The sequence below is a fragment of the Choloepus didactylus genome, chromosome 2 (assembly GCF_015220235.1).
Source record: "Choloepus didactylus isolate mChoDid1 chromosome 2, mChoDid1.pri, whole genome shotgun sequence".
NCBI lineage: Eukaryota > Metazoa > Chordata > Mammalia > Pilosa > Megalonychidae > Choloepus > Choloepus didactylus.
The window spans coordinates 125,252,855-125,274,179 of record NC_051308.1 but is presented as its reverse complement, the minus strand read 5'-3'; the positions used below and the strand labels follow the sequence as shown (position 1 = coordinate 125,274,179).

The following is a 21,325-nucleotide window of genomic DNA, read 5'->3' as shown; positions in this document are numbered from 1 at the left end:
TTCCATGTGTATCTTATTTTGGTAAGTGGAATCCTTTAAATTGTATCAGTATAGTTCTTTATAGTGTAATTGTCAGTTATAGCCTTAAAGTTCAGAACCCTTTGTAAGATAAATTATCCCTTAGTATAATAACTCTTCAGAACAGACCTTGTGTATTGAGGTCCATCTATTCTGTTTTTGTCAGTGAAAGCCACTATTCAGTCATACCCTATCAAAAAGACTTTTTAATGTTCCTAAAGAATGCCTTAAGCAAGTTTCATTCTACAAATCAAGTTATTCTTCCAATAACAACTAATTTGCTTGTATTTTTCCCCAGTCTTAATAACTGTTTTGCCTCAACAGTCATGGAGACTCTGGAGTCAGACAAACTTAGGTTCCCTTGCTGCTACTCACTAGGTATATCCTAAGCTTCATTAAGCTTAGTTTATTAATCTTCTCTCAATTGGGGGTAACAATGTCTACTTTCTAAAGTTGTAAAAAGGATTAAATGAAATATCTGTGAAACATCTAATACAATCTTTGACATATGGTAGAGATTCAATAACTTGTGACTATTATTATTCAAACTCAACAGTGAAAATCTCACCAATATTATCATTTGGCTTATTTATTTTATTCTGCTGTTTTGAGACCCTCAACAATTAAATTGAGTTCATAACACCAGGTTTCATAGCGATAGGCCATGCGGATTTGGGCTACATTTGTCCTCCGGATATCATTTCCAATAGGGCCTTCCTCAAGGTAATTGTCACCCAGAAACTTTGCTTTTTCCTATAAGAGAAAAAGAAGAATGATTGCTGAGACTTTTCACACTGATAGAGACAATAAATATATCCTCTATGAAAATCCCTTTCTTAAGCTAGTCACTGGCAATAGGAAAAAACTGAACCATTAAAAGCACTCCCCGGTGCTTCAATGTACACAATCTGCTGAGAAATCAAGTGTATTTTATTTCCCCTGGCTAAAAGGTATGACCATAGAGATAGACTGATTCTTTCTAGTTGCTTTGCCATAGTAATTGCATATGATTTGTGGCACAATTTTTCTACATGTGCTTCTCCAATTTTTCAGAATTCAAGTTACCAAATCCTAAACTCAGGAGGATGACAAGTTAAGGACAAGTCTACCTCATGAGAAATTCCACACTGCAGGACACTATTTCTTGCCACTTCACACATATCACAGGTGCTTAGCTTGAAAACTTGTGCAGCAATGGCATATTCTTCCATCAGGGGCTCCTTCAATTATTTATTTAAATGAAACAAAAAAGGGAATTTATTAATAAAAGAACTTATATGCATCCTGCACAAAAAGAATAATGAAATACCTTAATCCAACTTCAGAATTCTAGGTGGGAAACAACAGTCCAGCAAAATATACTTGAATTGTACAAGATTTCATATATATACCTTGGTGAAGTGGAATTGCATTGGGTCATCTGTAGACAGTGAGAGCATTAGCCCTCTCTGGAAGAAATCTAAGAAAGGATTTTTGGCATACTCTAGAAATAGGCTGTTGTTACTTAATGGTGACATGGCGATGGGAATCTGGGCTAAGTAAAACAAATACTGTAACACAGGACTCTGGAAAGGAAAAGTGGGGAAGAAAAGAGAGAGAGAGATTTTAAAGATGTTGGAAAGGGATACAAACTAAAGGCATTAAAATCCCATGCTCTAATTTAAGCTTTAGCTTTCCTACCAAATTATGACCTGCTTTTTAAATCCCCTAGTAAAGAAGATGATTAATTCTAGTTTTTCGATGTCAATACTATTTAGAATAAATTTATTTGGGATCATCAATTTTCAGAAGCATTGAGTCAAACTAAGTTGGCTATTTGAGCTTTACTTGCCTAAGTAGGATGGTCCAGCTCAGGCAAAAGACTTCACCTTAAAACATTTTTATTTTTCTCTATAAGAAAGTTCTGACTCTCACAAGAGGCATTTTAAGGCACTTCATAACAAGAAATCTGGCAACAATTAGTTTAAGGTAAAGCAAGCCGCCTGTGAATTATATCTCTTGTCAGAGTTCTAAAATGGAAATTAGGAGATGTGCATTAACTCATCCCAGCCACCATCTAGTCAGGTAGTTTATGGGTTTTTGTAAAATGAACCTCACTGACTGATTTTATGCTTTACTTTCCTTGATGCCAATGTTGATAATGGCATGTGACAGTGTCATAAAGAAAAAAAAAAAAAAAGATTTCTGAAGCTCCAGTATAAAAGTTAATATTAAGAAGAATCTCTAACTCACCTTTTGTAAATTTAGGCCATGAGAGATATTATCTGCTGTCATGAATGCTGTCATAAGATGGGTGAGAGCTCCAGCTTCCCCACAGTGAGGTCGGAACAGAAATGTATTCATACCACGTTCCCTAGGGAAATGGAACTGCTGTAGGAGTTGCGGGTGACTGATTATGACCTGGCAAACAATTCTGGGCATTGAATGATTTACAAGAAAATCTGGTGGAAAAATTAACATCTCAAGAAGGGGGTGGGGTGGCCAAAGGATTCAGTAAACCCAGGCAATCCCAGATCAGAATGTTAATCTTGTAGGTCTTCTTAAACTCAGACTTGTTAAAAAGGAGGCAGCAGAGGATATGGGGGTAAGGAAGGAAGTTAAAAGCTGATGAACTGAACAGAAACATCTTCAGTCTTGTCAGAAATTTTACCAATAGCACTACCTCATCCCATCCCCCACTTGCACTTTAGGGGGGACATATTTCTAGGAAACCCCATTATAATATTCTTCCACTTTCTTACCCAGACATATCAAGAAGGGTAAAATTTATGGAGAGCTTTATAATAAATCCCATATGGCTTCGTGCAAATTCATAAACCTCCAAAGAAAAGTTATTTTCTGTCAAATATCTGTGAAAATTACTGAAGGCTCTAAAATGTCAATTTCTGCCCCTAAAGAGACAAAGAAACTGAAGAAAAAGGTAAGGGATGTAAGCCTATTGGAAGCATAGGCTCTAATTGAGCCAATTGGAAGCATCTCAGGAATGCAATGCAGGTTTTTGGCCACACACAGTGCTAACGAAAGAGGAAAGACTTGTGTCAACAGATTCCCCATGTAGCTGGGTCTCCTCTACTTACTTTCTCAAGCTGTTGAGCACCATGATGTTTGCAAACATGTAGTAGGCGTAGTAAGTGTAAGATGGATTTTTTTCCATTGTCCACTCCTGCGGTTTGGGGCTCTTGGAAGAAAACATGTGGCCACTGTGTTTGGACTCATCATCCACACTGTCAAAGCCAGTGATCTGTCAGGAAAAGTGAGCAGTGCAATGGGTTCAGTCCTGCAGGGTTGCAGCCTTCAGATAAACTTTCAGCTCCAAAGGCCAAACATCAGCGACAAGCACCAGGAATTAGTCAAACCAGGTAGGAGGGCTAGTCCATGAGTAGCAGTATGAAGGTCTAAGGGGTCATGCTTACATGCTTGAGGAAGACACTGAGGTGAGGGTGAGCCTGGGGGTTGATGGTGGCTTCAAACACTGGCATGAAAACATTGTCCAGCATCTTTCCAAAGTGCGGGAGGAAATTCTTGGATCGGAACACATCACTGGAGGCAAAAATGAATGATTTAGGAGGAAAGGAAGATTTTTTTAGAACTTATAGTTCCAATATAGGAGAACCAGAGAACCAAATGCCAAGCACAGTTGAAAACCTGATTTCCATCCTAGGTCCATCTGATATATTGTCTTCATTATCCATAAGCGAGGATTTAGTTTCGGTTGGGCATAGGACATACATATTTCATGTTGGACCACATGCCCCCATCTCTTCTACAAACCCTCTGTAGTTTAAAAATAAAAACAACACAACATTCACAGCGAAGGCTGGATGGAGAATGAGGAGTATTGTAACTCTGTCATAAAAGGTTCAATGACATATATAGCTATGGCCTGAAAGATGGGGAGCATGGAATGATTATCAATCTGCTATAGCCAGGGGCAATTTAACAAACTCTTTATAGCACTTACTATTTGCTACCCACTCTTCTAAGTGACTAGAAATACTAGCTAATTTAATCTTCATAACAACCCAGTATGTTAGGTACCATTATTACCCCCACCTTAGAGATGATGGAGGTAAAGAGACTTGCTCAAAGTCAAACAACTAGTAAATGGTGGGACCTAGACTCAAGCACGTCAGTATTGGTCCAGAGTCTGTACTCCTAACTACCACACTCTACTACCTCACTGCCTTAATGATATTAGAAAGAACTGCTACGGTCAAAAATTTACTCTCTTGGCTAAAGAAACAGGATTCAACACTTGCATTGCCACAGGCACACAGAACACAGAAGCAGGTGCCCAGAGAATAAACACTTAAGTTAGATAGAAGAATAGTGATACTGGTCCCAGGGAGAAAACATCCCTGAGGGCAATGAGTGATTAGCAGGTGGTATGAAAGGGAGCAGACTTCCTCAGGAGTTCCACTGATAAATATTCATTAATTATGGAGTATTTGAGCACTTGTAGATTAGACAATCAGCAAAGTGTAGTGAAGATTCTGATACAAGAAAGGTTACATCCAGTAGATAAGCATGGGAAAGAATGAACTGGACACAAAGAAGAAGACCAAGAGAAAGAAAATGTATAATAAAACATACATAGTTCTTTTTCTAGCTTAGTTTCAATAATCTTCAATAAATTACTTTATGATCTTCATAAAGTTATATGTTAAAAAAACAAAAACAAGATATCTTCAGGTTAGAAAACTGGACTGAAATAATCTTCCTACCTCCTGTCTATGGTCAAGAATGCTGTACCCAGAGTGGGCCAAACCAGGCACAGAAGACCCAGCACTGACTTTATTGCCACCCTCTGGAAGCCCATAATTTTTCAGGCCAACAATTTCTGGTTTCTTTGAAACCAAGAGTTCATTTCTCAGCTTATCCCTTTCTTTTCACATTTTACTATAAGCTGCAAGGAGAAGCCAGGCCACACTTTCGATATTTAGTGTCAAAATCTCTTCAACTAAACATCCCAGCTCATTGTTTTCAAATTCTGTCTTCCAAACACCAGGACTCAATTTTGACAAATTCTTTGCCACTTTAAAACAAGGATCGCCTTCCTTCCAGTTGGCAATGACACATTCATCATTTCTGCTCAAGGCCTCATGAGAAGTATCGTTCGCGTCCATATTTCTACCAACGGTCTCTTCAAAGCAGTTGAGGCCTTTTCTATGAAGTTCCTCACAATTCTTCCAGAATCTTCCCCTTGTCCATTTAAAAAGCTGTTCCAACATGTTTGGTATTTGCAAATCAGCAGCACACCACTTCTCTGGTACCAAAATCTGTTCCAGTTTGCTAATGCTGCTGTTAAGCAAAATACCAGAAATGGATTGGCTTTTATAAAGAGGGTTTGTTTGGTTACATAGTTACAGTCTTAAGACCATAAAGTGTCCAATGTAAGGCATCAATAATTGGGTACCTTCACTGGGGAATGGTCAATGGCATCTGGAAAACCTCTGTTAGCTGGGAAGGCTTGTGGCTGGCGTCTGCTCCAGAGTTCTGGTTTCAAAATGGCTTTCTCCCAGGACGTTCCTCTCTAGGCTGCAGCTTCCCTCCAAAATGTCACTCTCAGTTGCTCTTGGGGCGTTTGTCCTCTCTTAGCTTCTCAGAGCAAAAGTTTGCTTTCAAAGGCCGTCTCCAAAATGTCTCTTTAACCTGCAGCTCCTCTCTCAGCTCCTGTGCGTTCTTCAAAGTGTCCCTCTTGGCTGTAGCAAGCCTCCTCCTCCTGTCTGAGCTTATATAGTGCTCCAGTAAAGTAATCAAGACCCAAGCTGAATGGGCAGGGCCACACTTCCATGGAAATGATCTAATCAGAGTTATCACCTACAGTTGGGGGGGGGTCACATCTCCATGGAAACACTCAGTCAAAGAATTACAATCTAATCAACACTAAATACATCTCCCTCCACAAGACTGCATCAAAGAACATGGCATTTTGAAGGACATAATACATCCAAACCAGCACACAAAGCTTATTTCTGTGTAAGTGCACATTCCTTGTTCCTGTGGGGAAGGTGAGGCAGGTGAGATGAGGGTAGGCTTCAGGGTTTCCAATGGGCAGGTACATACTAGATCCTGGGGACCTGGATCACCCATGTCATGTTGGGGCAGTGGATGCGGTTGCAGACGAACCAGGTGGAGAGTTTGCTCCATTCATCGGGACTGCGGCCATAGATTGACAGGCGGGGCTCAGCATGCTGGTACTTGGCCTCCACCAGATCTGAACCTACCTCCTGCAAAGCCAAAAAAGGAGTCCAAAGTCAGGATTCCCACAAGTTCCTCAGGGGTCTAAACATGTGGGGTCTAGGAAGAGCAGATGGGTTCTAAGAAGAACTGAGAATTGAGGAGAGTCCAATGGTGACAAATAAAAGACTCATTGAACATGATGGAGAAAAAAGACTGAAAAAGTCAGACTAAAGATAATGAGATATCCGGGCAACTGCAAAGGAAATTTAGCTTTTCCTATTCCCCCTCCTTCCCCAAACATATATTTCCCTCCTCCACATGCTATTCCTCCTTCCTAATCCACAGGCATCATGAAGATGAGGGTGGATCCTAATCTTAACTCTTCCTGAGTCTTCAATTTCCAAAGCCTGAAAGAGTCAGGTCCTTAATTAATTCCAAATCCACATGTTTAATTTACACACCCTAGGAATGGAGCCCTTTTCAAATTATTACAGTGGAAGTTTCTGAAGAACTTCTTACATTCATTTGTGTAGTGCTTGACCCCAGAGATTTAACCCTGACTCCCATCCTTCTCTCCTTCCTTTCTCCCTCCTTCTCTTCTCCCCTCTTCTGAAGAACCATGCCAGATACCTCTTCCACAAAGATCTGGTTGGTTCCTCCTCACCTTGATGATAGTGGCAAAATATTCCCCATTAATGTGATTGTCTGTCTTCAGGTAGAGATCCCGTAGCTCACTTGCTCCTACAGGATTGTACTTGTCATTGAATTTATCAAAACGCTGGAAGGTCTGGCGTCCCTGAAACAGTAAACAGGGGCACAAGTGTATGCTGCTGGGCACAGAGAGCTGGGAATGTCCAAGAGGAACAGGGGCCTGGTAGCAAGGGAGGGAAGTGGCTCCAAGAATGGAATCTGGGCAGTTGACAATGAGTGGACCTCAAAATTGTCTGTGGCTGTTTCCAGTCAGCGTGGGAGGTCAACATGGTTAAGAGGGTTCTGAGAAGGGAGAGCATGTAGGAGAAAGGCACATGGGGTTCTGAGTATCAGAGTGAAACTGACATTATGTTTTCAACCTACAGCATGAACATCCAGAGAATCAACAGTCAGGTCGTAGGGATGCATTTTTAATGTATTAAAAAGTTCCTTTAGGGTCAGATTTTTCTCTTGGGTGCTATAGACCACTCTGTCAGCATCAACTTGATAAGATTTCTTAATAAAGCGCAGAAGATGTTTTTGGTTCATGCAGGCAGCTGCATGGATATGGGTGTCCACCTGTGCGTACATTCAGAGAAAGAAAAACCAGCTTTAGTTATGCTACTCAGTTGGAGGCTAGGGTGCCTGCAATTCTACTGCTGTGGGAGAAAGGAATACTTAATACGAGTGTGACCTCACACCCATCAGGACTTTTGTATCACTGTAAAGATGTGAAAGCAGTCATATGCCAGCTTAAGTTTAATGTGTAATAATGCTTCCTTCCCCCATCTGTACATCCAGTTTACTCCCTACATTCAATGCATACAAAATTCTTGGGGACCATTTCCCACCCTTGAGGTAAAGTAGCTACCACTGCCCTTCTTTCAGGATTGATATTATGGAGCCATGTCACAGAGATGGCATTCATGAGGTAGGTATTGTTATGATCATAAGTTTATGAATGGAGCCTTTGACAGATTGAGTATTTTGCCCAAGGTCATAGAGATTACTGCACCAAGATCTGGGCCCAAATATCTGCTCATATATTTCCTGTTCCCACCTCCTTGCAATTGTTTAGTCAGAACACACTTTGGAAGTGTTTCTAATTAATTGGTTTTCACAATCATTAGCTCATTTGGTATTTATAACTCTCATGTCAGCTGGGTTGAACAGACATATTTCCCAATTTTACAAATGAGGAAACTGAAACTCAAAAATATTTAATCATTTCCCTAAGATCATATGGTCAGGAAGTGGGAGAAAAAGGACTAGAACCAAGAACTTTCAAATCCTAGAAAAGTAGTTTTTGAGGTTTTATTTGTTTTCTTATTATTGTTGTTAATGATAATTATGATTTTTTATGGCAAGAATGTGGCAAACCTTTCTACAAGGAAAACAATAGGAATGACATTTTAATCTCTAGACATAATTTATCTGCTTTCACAGTACACTAAACCTGCAGAAATCATAGATTAATCAGAAAAACAGTATTTTTCTTGTCTTTCCCAATAAATAATTGAATTAATAGCTTTGCTTAGGAATTACCTCTGAGCAGCTAAAATCTTTACCTTCCTGCAGTTATAAAAGTCTCGGTGGGGGGTGTTCTTCAGCTCCTTTAACTCGTCCATCTCATTGAGCATCTCGTGGACCTGGAACTTGGAGGACAGGAACTTTAGGCGCCGATGGGTATAGGTTTTACTATGAAAAATAAAAGTACATAACTTTAAAAATTCCAGGTATTTAAGGAAAACAACCACAATTTCAAAACCATCAGGACCCCTACCACCTATGGGATGTAATTATTGGAACAAACGTCTCAGTTTACTCTGCAGTTAATCCCACTGAAAAGTACTAGACTCCAAGGGTTTAATCTTTTCATCAAAGTCAGACATATAATGGGGGAGGATTTAGGAAGGCATTTTAAAAATCAGTAGAGACAGTGTTGCTGCAGGTTAAAGGCCTTGACTTTGGGGTCAGCAGATTTGGGCTGGAATCCTGGCTCAGCCAGCTGTGTGACTTTGGGTAAAGTTACTTAACTTGGCCAGAGTCTCTAATGAAACTAGAATTGTAAGGATACCTATCTCATAGAGCAATTGTGAGAAGTAAAAGAAAATCATATACCTGAAGTGCTTAATATAGTGTTCAAATGTAGTAAACACTTCATTACTTATACTTACTAGTAGGAGTAGTAGCTGTTGTTTAGTTCTCACACAACACTTACACAGGTCCTTGGGCAATTAAAGCAAGTAAAAAATTCATATCATCTAAGAAGTTGTCCAAATCTGGGTAAGGAAGTGGCTTCGGCTCATCTTTGCTGGCTGCTGCTTCATTAGGATAGATGTAAATGACACCATCCTTCATTTTGAGGTGATAACCCAGGTTTTCAGGAAGGTCATCTGTCTGGAAGGGGTCTTCTCCCTTCTTCACAGGAGGGGTAAAGACTTTTTCAATAAAACAAAGAGTAATATATTAGCATATAGGATGGATGACCATATAAAATAATCAAAATGTGAAACACTGTAAAATCTCGTTAGTTTAGATTCCCATAGTTCATAATTTTTATTTATCCAGAGCTAATCTAAAGTCTATTCTTTACATTATTTTGAAGGTGACTAAGTTAGTAGCATAAAATAGCTATAAAACTAATATTTTGTTTTGTATAAGAACAATTCTCAAGTTCTTTAGAAGTACTGTTTACATATAAGTAATTAACACTCTACTTACAAATAATTTTAATTATTTACCAAAGTTGGTCATCAAAGGCTTCCTGTTTAGCGCATTTTATTAGTATATCAATAATTGCATAGAAATAAAAGTAAAATTATGGTTAAAAATAGAATTTGGATCTTTACATTATTTAAACCAGCCCTCTAAATTAGTTTTAATTTAGAGTAATTTTAATATACAAGAGGATATAAAATAAATTCTTACAAGAATTACAACTCTTATTATAATTATGTTTTCCAACTTTTAAAGTCCCTACAATTTCTGTTAAGGGAATTGAGAGGGATTATATGAATAAATTTTCCCTTCTTTTGACTGTCAACAATCTCAGTCTAAGATAAGCAAGAATAAATTCCACAGTCAGAACCTTTAAACACTCATCCTTTTACTTTTAATAATTATGGCCATTCATGTCTCTTCAGCTGCTTTGCCCAGTGCATCAGAAAATCTCCTGTTTGCAAGTGACAACTAAAGCAGTAGAGTGAGAAAAATAATATAAAAAGAAAAAGTTTGAACATTTCCTATTCAAACCTGGGATTTAAGGAACACAAAGGGAGTGAAACAGAGTATGATTCTACACTGAATATCAATTTTCAAATCCTTGTACTTAAACATAATATAGAGATGAAGTATAATTTGGGGGAAACAGAGGCAAAAGAACCATCCTAAATATAAACGCTAAAAAGAATGGAGAAACCCATATTGAGTTACCAAACTGGAAACTTGTTTAATATGATTTTAGTATTAAAATGAATTACCAAGAGGAAGGGGTAGAACTGGAGATCTTCAATAATCTGACAATCTGGAAGTTCAAAAACCTTACATATTTGCCTCCCTACAAATTTCCATTCTGGGAGATTACATGACAACTGCATGAAGACATTTATACAAGGATATTTATTGTGGCCTTATTGGAAACAGATTTTTAAAAGAAAGCAACCTAAATGCTTAAAAACAGGAATTGGTGAAATAAATTATGATACAGTGATACAATAGGAATCTGTGAAGTTATTAAAATCTGATTATTAAACAATATGCATTTATCTTTATATAAGGCAGAAAGTAAAAAGTGAGGTATATGAATAAAGTGCTATGGAAAGTCAAAATCTGTAGAGTTTATTTTTATCCAGAGGTCATAGGAAGCCAAGAAATGATAGTATTTGAACAGTGCCTTGAAACGGTGGGATTTGGACATTTGGACATGCCATGAGCAAGCAAGGGAAAGGGCAATCCAGGCCCCAGTGGCAGCAAGACAGCAGGACAGCCCAGACAGCACTGGCATTCAAAGCCTGCCGCATCTGTCTCTTAACTACTTTTTACTAATTTGTTTGTCCATCTGTCTGTTTTTATTACAGACTTGCCCACTCAACCTATTTCTAAATCTACCTCTTCTCCATCATTTAAGCTCTTTGTTCTGGTTAGAACTATTCCTGTTCTCCATATAGCTTGGCACTTTTGACTTCATTTTGTAGGAAATGGGGAGCAGTTAAGGTTTTTTGTGGGAAGAGGGATATGCTAAGAGTGGTGTTTTAATAAGATTACTCGCATCATGGCAAGGATGAACAGAAAGTGAGTGAGATTGGCGTTTAGCAGGCTAGGAAGCTATTACAATCATCTGGACCCAGGGACATGCAGGCCTAAATTAGGGTTTGGGAAATGGAGATGGGAGAAAAGGTTTTGAGAGATATTGTACAATCTGAAACAAGTCATTGGACACGTGGGGCAGGAGAGAGAATGGCGCCAAACATGGCTATGTTAATTTTGGACTCACAATTTAGAGGCATGCTGTAACTGCAATATTTAGTAGTTAAGCCTAAAGATAGAGTCTGCACATTTCATAAGAAAAGGAATTACCTGGATAGAAGCTTTCATTTGTTACCCAAGTTTCACCATCAATGTTCCGCAAGTACTTGGAAGGGGTCTTAGGGAACCTCTGGAAAGACTTCTGCATGTATTTCTCACGGATACACAATGCCCGATAAAGACCTTTGCAAACCATTTCGAAATCTTCAATAGTAACCTGCCAAGAAGTGAGGTGAGTAAAGCTTGCGGTTGGCCCCTCCCAACTCTCTCGTTTGTTGGAGCTGGTGCAGAAACCCATCCTGTCCACTGCGCACGCAGTAATCTCGGGCAGACCTGGTTGCTTCCTAGTTGATTTGAGTCCTGGGTGTCCCTCCAGAAGCAAGTATTGACACTTTTCTAGCTCTTTTGTCTGTGTCAAAACTTACTTCTCCTACGATTCATTCCCTTACAGTCCTGTGTTTGTCTTTTTTTTTTTTTTTTTTTTCTAGATAGCAGTGTTTATCTAGCCAATGTGATTAAAATAACCCATTCTAACATATTTCGTTCCAGGTAATAATAGATAGACATTTTAGATATGGGCTTCTGAAGACAGTACCTCAACTGAAAGACAAAGTGACTCTAATGATGAGGTCAGTAAGGGAAATATTTTGGAATGTATAAGGTGTCACATATCTCTCAAACCTTGTCACATATGTGCTGTCTTCGGTAGCTACAGATGGGTCAGAATATCATCTGGTGAGAAGTCATTATTTTGGATGGTTTAAAGAGCATTTAACTGTGCCTAAAAATAGATTCTAGAGCAAAACTTTATTAGGGCTGGTGGAAATTTCCTAAACTGGTCTATTTCTCCTGCCCCCATCCCAACCTCTGGCTCAGCCAGGAATACCCAAGCAGTTCTAACTGGAAATCATTGAATGCTCATTATCAGTCTGAAGACTTTCTCTCTGGGGTCACCGTAAACTTGTGCCAAGTGGTTTCCACTCCAGATATTCATCCTAATTATTTTAACTATTTTTAAAGACCTATTTACCTTGAGTCTGGCACAAAGTACTATGTCTGGGCATCTGCTTCCAACGGCATGCTTGTTTCATTGCTATCTAATGGGCCACCAGTCTATCAGCTCCTCAAGGACAAGAGCTAGGTCTTACTAACTTTCATGTCCCCAGCACAATGCCTGGTACAGAGCAGGTGCTCAATAAGGACTGATTAAATCGAATCCGTTGTTTAAAGAGGAATTAATGGCCTTGGGGACTTGGTCCTGAGGTCCCCTTTACATCTCTGTTTTATTACAAGAATGAAGACTGAATCAGGTACAGACTACAGCCAGGTGGAGTGTTTCTCAGCAGCTCAGCCACAGGTTTAGAGACATATTTGGTTCTTCAGAGACTCCCGGCCAAGGTTTCAGGTGTCCTCCAGCCATCATAGGAAGAGAAGCTTCTCCCTGACTTCTGTGTACCTTGTCTTCCCTCTCATCTTCTTCCTTTTTATTCCTGCTTTCATGTCTACCAAACATCTGGATATCATTTGTATTCTAATTTTTGTGATTTTATGAATTCTAGAGATCTCTCCAGTTGCTAAACTTTGCTTCCCACTATTAAACATTTCATTTCAGCTATTCAGCATATAAAAACTGCCATTTTCAGAACACTCATATTATCATAAAGAAAATGAATAAACTAGAATGACATGCATTTCATGACTTTGTCACTTTTGAGTATCTTACAACTGACCCTAAATGGGTCCAGTATATGAGAAGGGGGCCCAAGACTGGTCATTAAAACTATATTTGGAGCATAGACTGATGGCCGAACAGCAGTTTCAACAATATGCTGATCTGCAAGTCCATGTGGCAGAGATTTATTAATTGACCAGCTGTTTTGGATGGGATAAGCAGATCAAGTTGTTTGTGACATGAATTCACTAGCCCTGTGACATACTGGAGTCTGTTTCAAGCAATAATCTACTGTGTAAGCATCTGCAATGAAATTGGAGAGGACTGACAGTCAACTAACAATAGCCTCGTTGGAATTTCCTAACTTCTCTCTCTCTCATCTTCCTTCTTTTCTCTGTCTTCTCTTTCTTCTCTTTTATCTTTCCCCTTCTCCTCCTGATTTGTTTTCTTTGATGGATTCATACTACTTGAAGCCCTTCTCTCTATTCCAGTTTTGCACTGGGTCCATCTTTTCCTGAAAAACATGTGTCTCCCTGAAGGTCTTCTTCCTGCTTTGTGATGCCATCAGTAAGACTAAACTTTCTGCTGCTCTCTTTGGTCATTTTGCCAAAATCTGTCCACTACATTCTGTAATACATATGCTGCATTCTGCTGCATAGTCTCCATGCCCATGCAGGTGAGAAAAAGAGGAGAAATTATGTTGGATGATAAAAGCAATACAGAAATATAAGACAGCATATTCTTATTGAAATGCAATAATGAAGACTAACAAAAGGCAGGAGAACTAACACCTTTCTCATCAGGAAGCAGAGGAAGGTGAGAAGGCGGAACAGTCAAGCTTAGTGGCTTCTCAGCAGCTATATTTGAGGGACAAGGACAAACTCACCCCAGAGGCATAATCGCCTGTGATCTGCACTCTCTGGAAATCGGGCACACACTGGTAGGTTTGAGATGAAGAAATATATTCTTCAATGTTGGATAGTTTAGTGGAAGATGTTTCACTTAATGGAATGGACAAATTAACAGTCTTCCGTCCGCAGAAACGCTTTTTTCTGTGTTTGAATTTAAAAAATAAAAGGATTTAACTTTGTTTCATCAGGAGTTTCATTGTGACAGATTGATGTTTCACTATAACTTTATTTCGAGGACAAAAAGTGAAAATTAAAATGTGGGCTGTGTCTCAGAATCAGGATCCAAGCAGAGCAGGAGGTGACATCACTGAGGACACATGACAGTGTCTCCTTATTCCTGGTATACCTTGGAACAGTGGTCTTAGAGAACCTGCTATAAGGCCGTCACTGTGACATCATGCCTACAGGCAGTCCACTCCTAGCAGACGAGGCATAAGCACAGGCTATACCAGTTACTAGCTGTGTCAGTTTGTGCATGTTCCTTAAACTCTGTAAGCCTCTGTCTCAACATCTGAAAAACTGGTGTAATAAAGCTTACCTTATAGGATTTCTGAGAGATTTAATGTATATAAAATGCCTAACACAGTATCTGGAAATTATAAGGTGCTTAATCAATATTACTTCCTCAAATCAACAAGTCTTTATTGTGTTACTACTTTGATCCAAGTCTTATTTTAGGCCCTATAGGGGATGCCAAAGAAAGTGAAACACTTTCTTTCCTTAAAGACATAAAACCAAGAGAAAGGTAGCAGAATGAGCTTTTCCCCAAGAGGCTGGGTTGGGGGTGGGTGGGAGTTTGCTGTAAGGACAGGTTTCCAATAAGTGGTCAATATAGGTTTGAGGACTAAAATGTGGCAAAAAAAAAAAAAAAAAAAAAAAGACTGATAGCAAGTCCTAGAGTAGTTCGAATAAGGAAAAATAAATAGACTTTGTGGAGGATCTATGAAGACTGCTCGAGAGGAGGCAGCAAGTATGCTTCACAGTAACTAGGTGGGCAGGTCATGAGGGAAGACATGGAAAGCCCTATCCCTGAGGCCAGGAGAGGTCAACTAGCTGGGTGACAGGATTCAGGGCAGGAGGCACAATGCTAAGGCTGGCTAGGAAAGGAGTCAGAAGATGAAGTATTCTGAGCTCTGTTTGTATAACCATTTTGTGTGAGTTGAATATGTTCATAGTAGCCATCAGCCCACTCTGGTTTAGAACAATTGCCTAGGTAGTGCGAGTCCTCTGCTCGGGAGGATAGGGAGGCTTTGACTAAAGGGAGATGTGAATAAGGGTATGTGGTCCACTGTTTTCTTCTTTTTCAGATATTGGTACTTCCCCCCAGGATATATGGGGAGGCAGGGGGCGGGGGGTGGTATTTATACCTCTGGCACAGTTCTTCCTCTGAGTTTGATCATCTTTCAAATAGATTGAATCTTATTTGCCAAGGCATTTTCCCCTCTTTGTGCCTCAGTGTACTAAGCATTCCCCTTGCACACCACTTACCTCCTGCCTTCCACCAGAGTGTCTTGGCAGAATATGTGTTCTTGCATCTCACGGTGAGAAATTGGGCAGATCTCATCCACATCAAAGGGGGAAATCTCATGACGGCCTCCCTCGTCTTTGATGTCAGAGGCAAACACTTTTTCAGCAAAGCTACGCATTGCATCATCAACATCTAAAAGAGGTTCTCACATGTTAGTGTTCAAACCCCTTCCCAAAAGTCATCAGAGAGTTCCTGCTATAAGAAAGTCACAGTGCTGATGACTGTATTGGGGACATGGCTCCGCTGCTCTCTGTACTAGGCTCCCAGAAATATGATGGAGCTCAATAACTTCTCTTCCTTTAGTGGGTTCCCATGTGAGTAGCTTGGAAATCTGCTCTCAGAAACAGGGCAGCTTCTCCCAGCACATTTCAGGAGGGTCCTAAATGTGCTTTGGGATTGGGCTCCTGCACAACTAACTCTCAATGTAAGATCACCTGTTTCTGACAGGGCTAAGTTTGATTTGATAGTAACTATGCAGTACAGTCCTTCCCATTAGGCTGGTAGGTTTTCTCTGATGGCTTTGAAAATTTGGATAGTTGCTGATCCTTGGAGCTTTTCTTCCTAAGGAGAAAGTCATCTAAGCAGGCCTGAGAAATAAATATATACTTTGGAGATTTTCTTCTTCTTAGGATGGGTATCGTTTTTCTTTCACACGTCATAACCTTGTTTTATTGTAGTTTTTTTCTTTCAATTCCTTACAACTTGATGATCTGCTGGTGTGCCAGGGGAAGAGGGTCACTACAATTTACTACCCAGTGTTGATAGTCCCATTTCTTGTTGACATGTAACTTTCTATAATCAATAAACCCTGAAAAGCTGATTTTACTTTTACATGTCTTATTTACCCATTCTTAAAATGAGGGCAGAGGGTGAACCTTAGCTTGGCAACAAATAACCCCAAGACACTCAGGATATAAGAGAACCGGTTTCATTGTATAGGGTGGTGATGGACATCTAGTATCTGCTTTTCTCTTAAGTTCCACTGTGTTCTCCAAATACCCAATTGTTTCCACCTGAATGGTCATTACTTCTACTACTTCTGTAAGTCTCTGACTGGAATTTCCAGAAAAGAGCAGATAGCTATAATAGAATGGAACACAGCTAGATATTTGGAGCAGCAGTAGATGACAGAAAAATTCCCCATAGTATGTCAGAGCAAACACAGCACACAGAAAAAAAGATCCCCCCCAAACCATCAATGTCTATACAGGCCTCCAATTCTAACTTAAGGAGCTATAATGTGTTCAAGTCCCTGCTCTGCACTTACCAACTCCTTCACCTTTCTCTGTTTCAGTTCCTTATCTGTAAAGTGGGAATTCTAATAACTACCCAGCCTCATTCACAAGGTAGTTGCGATGTCAAATGAGATAATGTACATGGAAATGCTTTAAGGAAAATAAACCACCAGAATAAATTAAATAATGTAATTTGATAGCATTGGCCAAACAGATTTTTAGTATTTGGGGTTAGTTTGGGGCAACTAAAATCAAAGACAGCTATTAACAAAACGATAAATGATATGACTTAGTATAGACAGAAGCATATATTGGAAATGATAAGTCATTGATTCATAATGTCACAGCGCTTGAAGTCAGGCCAGCTAGTTTTAAAAACCTAGCTTGTTGTAACAGAGTTAATAGAGATGCCCACAGTGTTGGCTGAACTTCATGCATCCATTTGCCTCATCAGACCAAGCACTTTCTGAAATTGAAAAGCATCTTTGATGTTCTGTATGATTCTTTGGCAAGCACTGTAATCCATGAAGAAACAAATGGAACACTAAGTAGATTCATTTGATGAGAATCCCTTCCCATCCCAAGGCCAAAGACTCCTGAGAAATAGTATCACTCTTCCCTGAGCATCACAAGCAAGCACATACACTTCAAGGATGGGTGGCAAGCACGAGTTGGAAGAGGCTTCATGCACCATGAAGGGAAAATGGAAATAGACCAGTTGGTTATGATGATGAGGAGGAGGATGAGGATGACAATGCAATTGGCTTGTCACGCTGGGTCTGTGGAAATGCCGTGTGAGGCCTCAGGACGGACCATGTGGAAACAGATGCCCAGAAACCAAATCCTACTTGCTTGAGATCTGGCTCTTCCAGAACAAGCATTCATTATCTGGGAATGCACATATCGTATTTTTAAAACATTGTTGGTTTCACTAGGGTTGTATCTACCTAAGCCACTATAAACAGTTGAAAAGTAGAAATTCTATTCTCAAGAAGTAGTTTACATGATGACCAAAAATTATATGGTTAATATTTCTTTCCACTGAATCAACCAGCTGTTTTGACTTCACATGACCACAGCTGAAATTTGACTCCCAATTCGAGATCTCTGCCTTTCAAAAATAATTCAGGGAGTGATAGTGGAAATGGAAAGAATGGAAAGGAAAGAGTGAAACTTGTATTTCAAAAGATGGGTAGGGAAGATTTGGTGATAGATGAATGCATGGAGTGAGAGAATTCCTCCCTGCCCCTGCCTCGATTTTCTACGTTTAATTGCTGAGGTTTGTTTTTTTTTTTTTTTTTTTTTTGAGCATGTTATATTTGAGGTCATGGAGCATGCAAATGAAAATATCTTTAGGATAGTAAATCTACATTTGGAGAAAGAACACACAAGAGAATAGAAATAAGAAGTCAAATGATGAAGTAGAAAGAGCACTGGACTAGGAGTCAGAAAAAGTGTCAATGCCAGCTGGGTGGCTTTGAGCAAACCACAAAATCATGAGAACCCTCAATTTTCATCATCATAAAAGGGGATTATAAAATAATAATAATGCCAACTTCATACAGTTGTTATAAAGTTTGAAAAAGAAATACTTTAAACTACACAGTACTATGCAGAAATTGGGATTATTATTATCAACACAGGAAGTGCAAGACTTTGAGAAAAGAAATATCATGCTTACTTCTTCATCCAACAGATCCAGAAAAACATACTTATTCCTCAGCAGTGTTTTATTAACGTGTAGGAAAGACAAGCTTATAGGCCTTTAGCCTGCTGTGAGCCATCTCACAGACAGTATGCAGACTTACTATCAGTCAGCTGAAGGGCAAGACTAATTGGAGATGGAGGAAAATACACAACTAAAGTTACAGCTTTATTAAAAATGGGGTTTTATTTTATCTGATCACAAAAATTCACAACAAAATTTTTGGCACTGAAGTTGAGAATTAACTAAGGCGAGAATCAATAGGCCCTTTTGGCTAATCTATATCCAATGGAGAGGATTATTTTATTTCAAAATATCAAATAAGTGTCCCAGAATTTTCTCTATAAGAAATGTTTTGCTTTGCATCCAGAAATATCCATGAGTTCATCTGCTATACTGTGGGATTCCTATGGTTATTATTAATCTTTGTCGACCTTTCAGTGGTATCACTTAATAAACAGTGCTGAAAAATATCCATGTTTCTAAATTAAGGAACAGTATCATTTGTTTAATTGATACTTCAGCAACTGGCAGGAAAATTCCAAAATACTCACGTTTTTCTTCAGCTGTATGAAATAAAATAAAAGATAAAATAAAATATATGAACAAATTTCAGAAATCATAGTGACTTTTAATCAGTGCTATGGACAAGAAACATGTAGCTGGCACAAGAAAGAGGTATATGGTGGAATGCATTATTACAGCTCCATTTTTTCCAGTTTGTCTACAATTTGCTGCCATGAGAAAACTCTGGGTCTCATTATACATCTTCATTTTCTCTTCCTTTCTAATATGTTTTTCTTAATTTATGTTCATAATCTTTAAAAGGTATTCTTTGCAAAATATGATTTTTTTAAAAAAAAAGCCTGACAAAAAGGGATGAGAACTCGCATGTGAAGCTTTAAGCAGTTAAACTGAAATAGCTCATTTGGTAAATAATTTAGTAACACCTACCAAAAGCTATTTCTAAGAATCTATCCAGTGGAAATAATCCTTCAACATGGAAAAGGATTTAGGTGCAAAGATTATTGTCAAAGCATATCTACACTTACAAAAGCCTGTAAACAACCTAGAATATTATAGTCATTTAAAATGATGTTTAGGAAGAGTTTGGAATACCATGGGTAAGTGATTAAGTTATAATGTTAAGAAAAAAAGTGTAATGTACAATTACATGCACACAATCACAACTAAGTTTTTAAAAACTCTTTGATTTTGCATAGAAAATAGGTCAAAAAGAAAAATGATATTATGAATGGATATCTTTGGATAATGGGACTATAGTGGCTTTTTTTCCCTCATTATTACTTGCCTAAATTTACCTAATTTTCTAAATGAGTATTTATTACTTTTATTCTTCAGTGCAATTTCTCCCTTTTTATTTTATGTGAACCTTGTTGCTTTTATCATAAAAGGACATAATTAATTATTTTAAAAATTGCTCTGTACAAACTTATATTATGAACCATCAGAATGCATAGTTTGGGTTAGTATTTCCATTGCATTCATGATTTTCAGCTATTCCCATAGCTAGAGACATTGTATAGGACCCTTCTCAGAACTGTGGAAGCACAGGTTTTGTTTAGCCTAGTAAAATAGACATTAAATGTCTCACACAATTTTAAACTGGGCTCATCAAAGATGTTACACATATGATGCAGTTTTAGGTAGTTATTTCCCTGACAAACTAAAAGTAAAATAAAACAAACTTGAAAATGTTTTGCCATTGAATGTATTATTAAAGCTATTATGAACTCTAAATAAATAAAAGATTCTCAAAGCTCACATTTTAGTTAAAGGAGTGGTTGCATCTGAAAAGAATCGCGCTCTCCAAACACTTTTACACACCTACCTGGAGGTTTGAACAGAGGCATTGTTGCTGGAATCCTTGATTCTAGGATAGCACAGTAGATGGAAGAGAGAGGAGACTAGAGATGACTGACTGAGACTATAAAATACCCTGACATTCATTTTATTTTTTTGCTTTGCCCCCTGAAATCTGATGCTTCTCTGCTAAAAGGAGAGAGATGAGCTTTGGACCTATTTTTAGCTTTAGGCAATTGACAGTGAGAAACAGGTGAAGTCTACAGTCTTTACGATGGGATTTTTGAAAAGAGATCTGTGATGGGCCAGGAATTGTGTTTCAAATCTTTCTAAATCTTCCAATAGATTGGATTCTCTTTAACTATAGTTTTTGTATATGACTTAACCAATGATGATTATTTTCCACACTAGTGAAATACAGTGGAGTCTTCCAGGCTTCTGAGAAGTCAAGGTTCTCAGGGTTTCACAGCATGAGAACTGTTTTTTTGTGGTTGGTGAATATGTTGATATATTCATCAAGCTCTCAATGAATACATGTACATGAGCAAATTTTTCATTTAAAAAAAAAACAAACCCTGACTTTGCAGAAATTCATTTAAAAGAAATTATTTAATGAGTTGAGTAGTAAATTCACTTCAAGTCTTACAGAAACTCAACTTTCATGTAGAGTGCTGTTACCCTATTCTAGATATTTTTATAATAAGTATGTCTTTCCTTTATATAACATTCTATAGTATATAAAGCACGTTCCAAACATTACCTATTTGATCCTAACTACAATCCTTGAAAGGAAGTAGTACATTATGCCCTCTTCCCAAATGAGAAATCTGGGCTCCAGGAAGTGGAGTGTCTTACCAAAAGTCATTCTGCACGTAATTGCAAAGCCAAGGCCTTCTCAATCAAAATGCCATGTTTTTTCCATGATAACATTCTGTCTTCATTATATTTAATTTGTGATTATTACTGTTATGTAAAGAAAGTACTTAGTTAAGCTCAGCAGAGTTTACAACTTATATTGATGACAATATCCAC

At 38.5% G+C, this 21,325-nt stretch overlaps 1 protein-coding gene across 1 annotated transcript; it reads right to left on the bottom strand.

Moving 5' to 3' along the window:
• Positions 1-612: 612 nt before the first annotated feature.
• AMPD1 (adenosine monophosphate deaminase 1) lies at positions 613-20,440 on the bottom strand. The gene is given in 17 exon segments (XM_037815179.1): positions 613-771; positions 1,128-1,238; positions 1,410-1,583; positions 2,251-2,371; positions 3,096-3,259; positions 3,432-3,558; positions 6,085-6,248; positions 6,866-6,997; positions 7,276-7,470; positions 8,460-8,589; positions 9,113-9,332; positions 11,470-11,635; positions 13,977-14,142; positions 15,490-15,661; positions 19,024-19,035; positions 20,322-20,382; positions 20,384-20,440. Coding segments are annotated over 17 exon segments (2,331 nt in total).
• Positions 20,441-21,325: the final 885 nt, after the last annotated feature.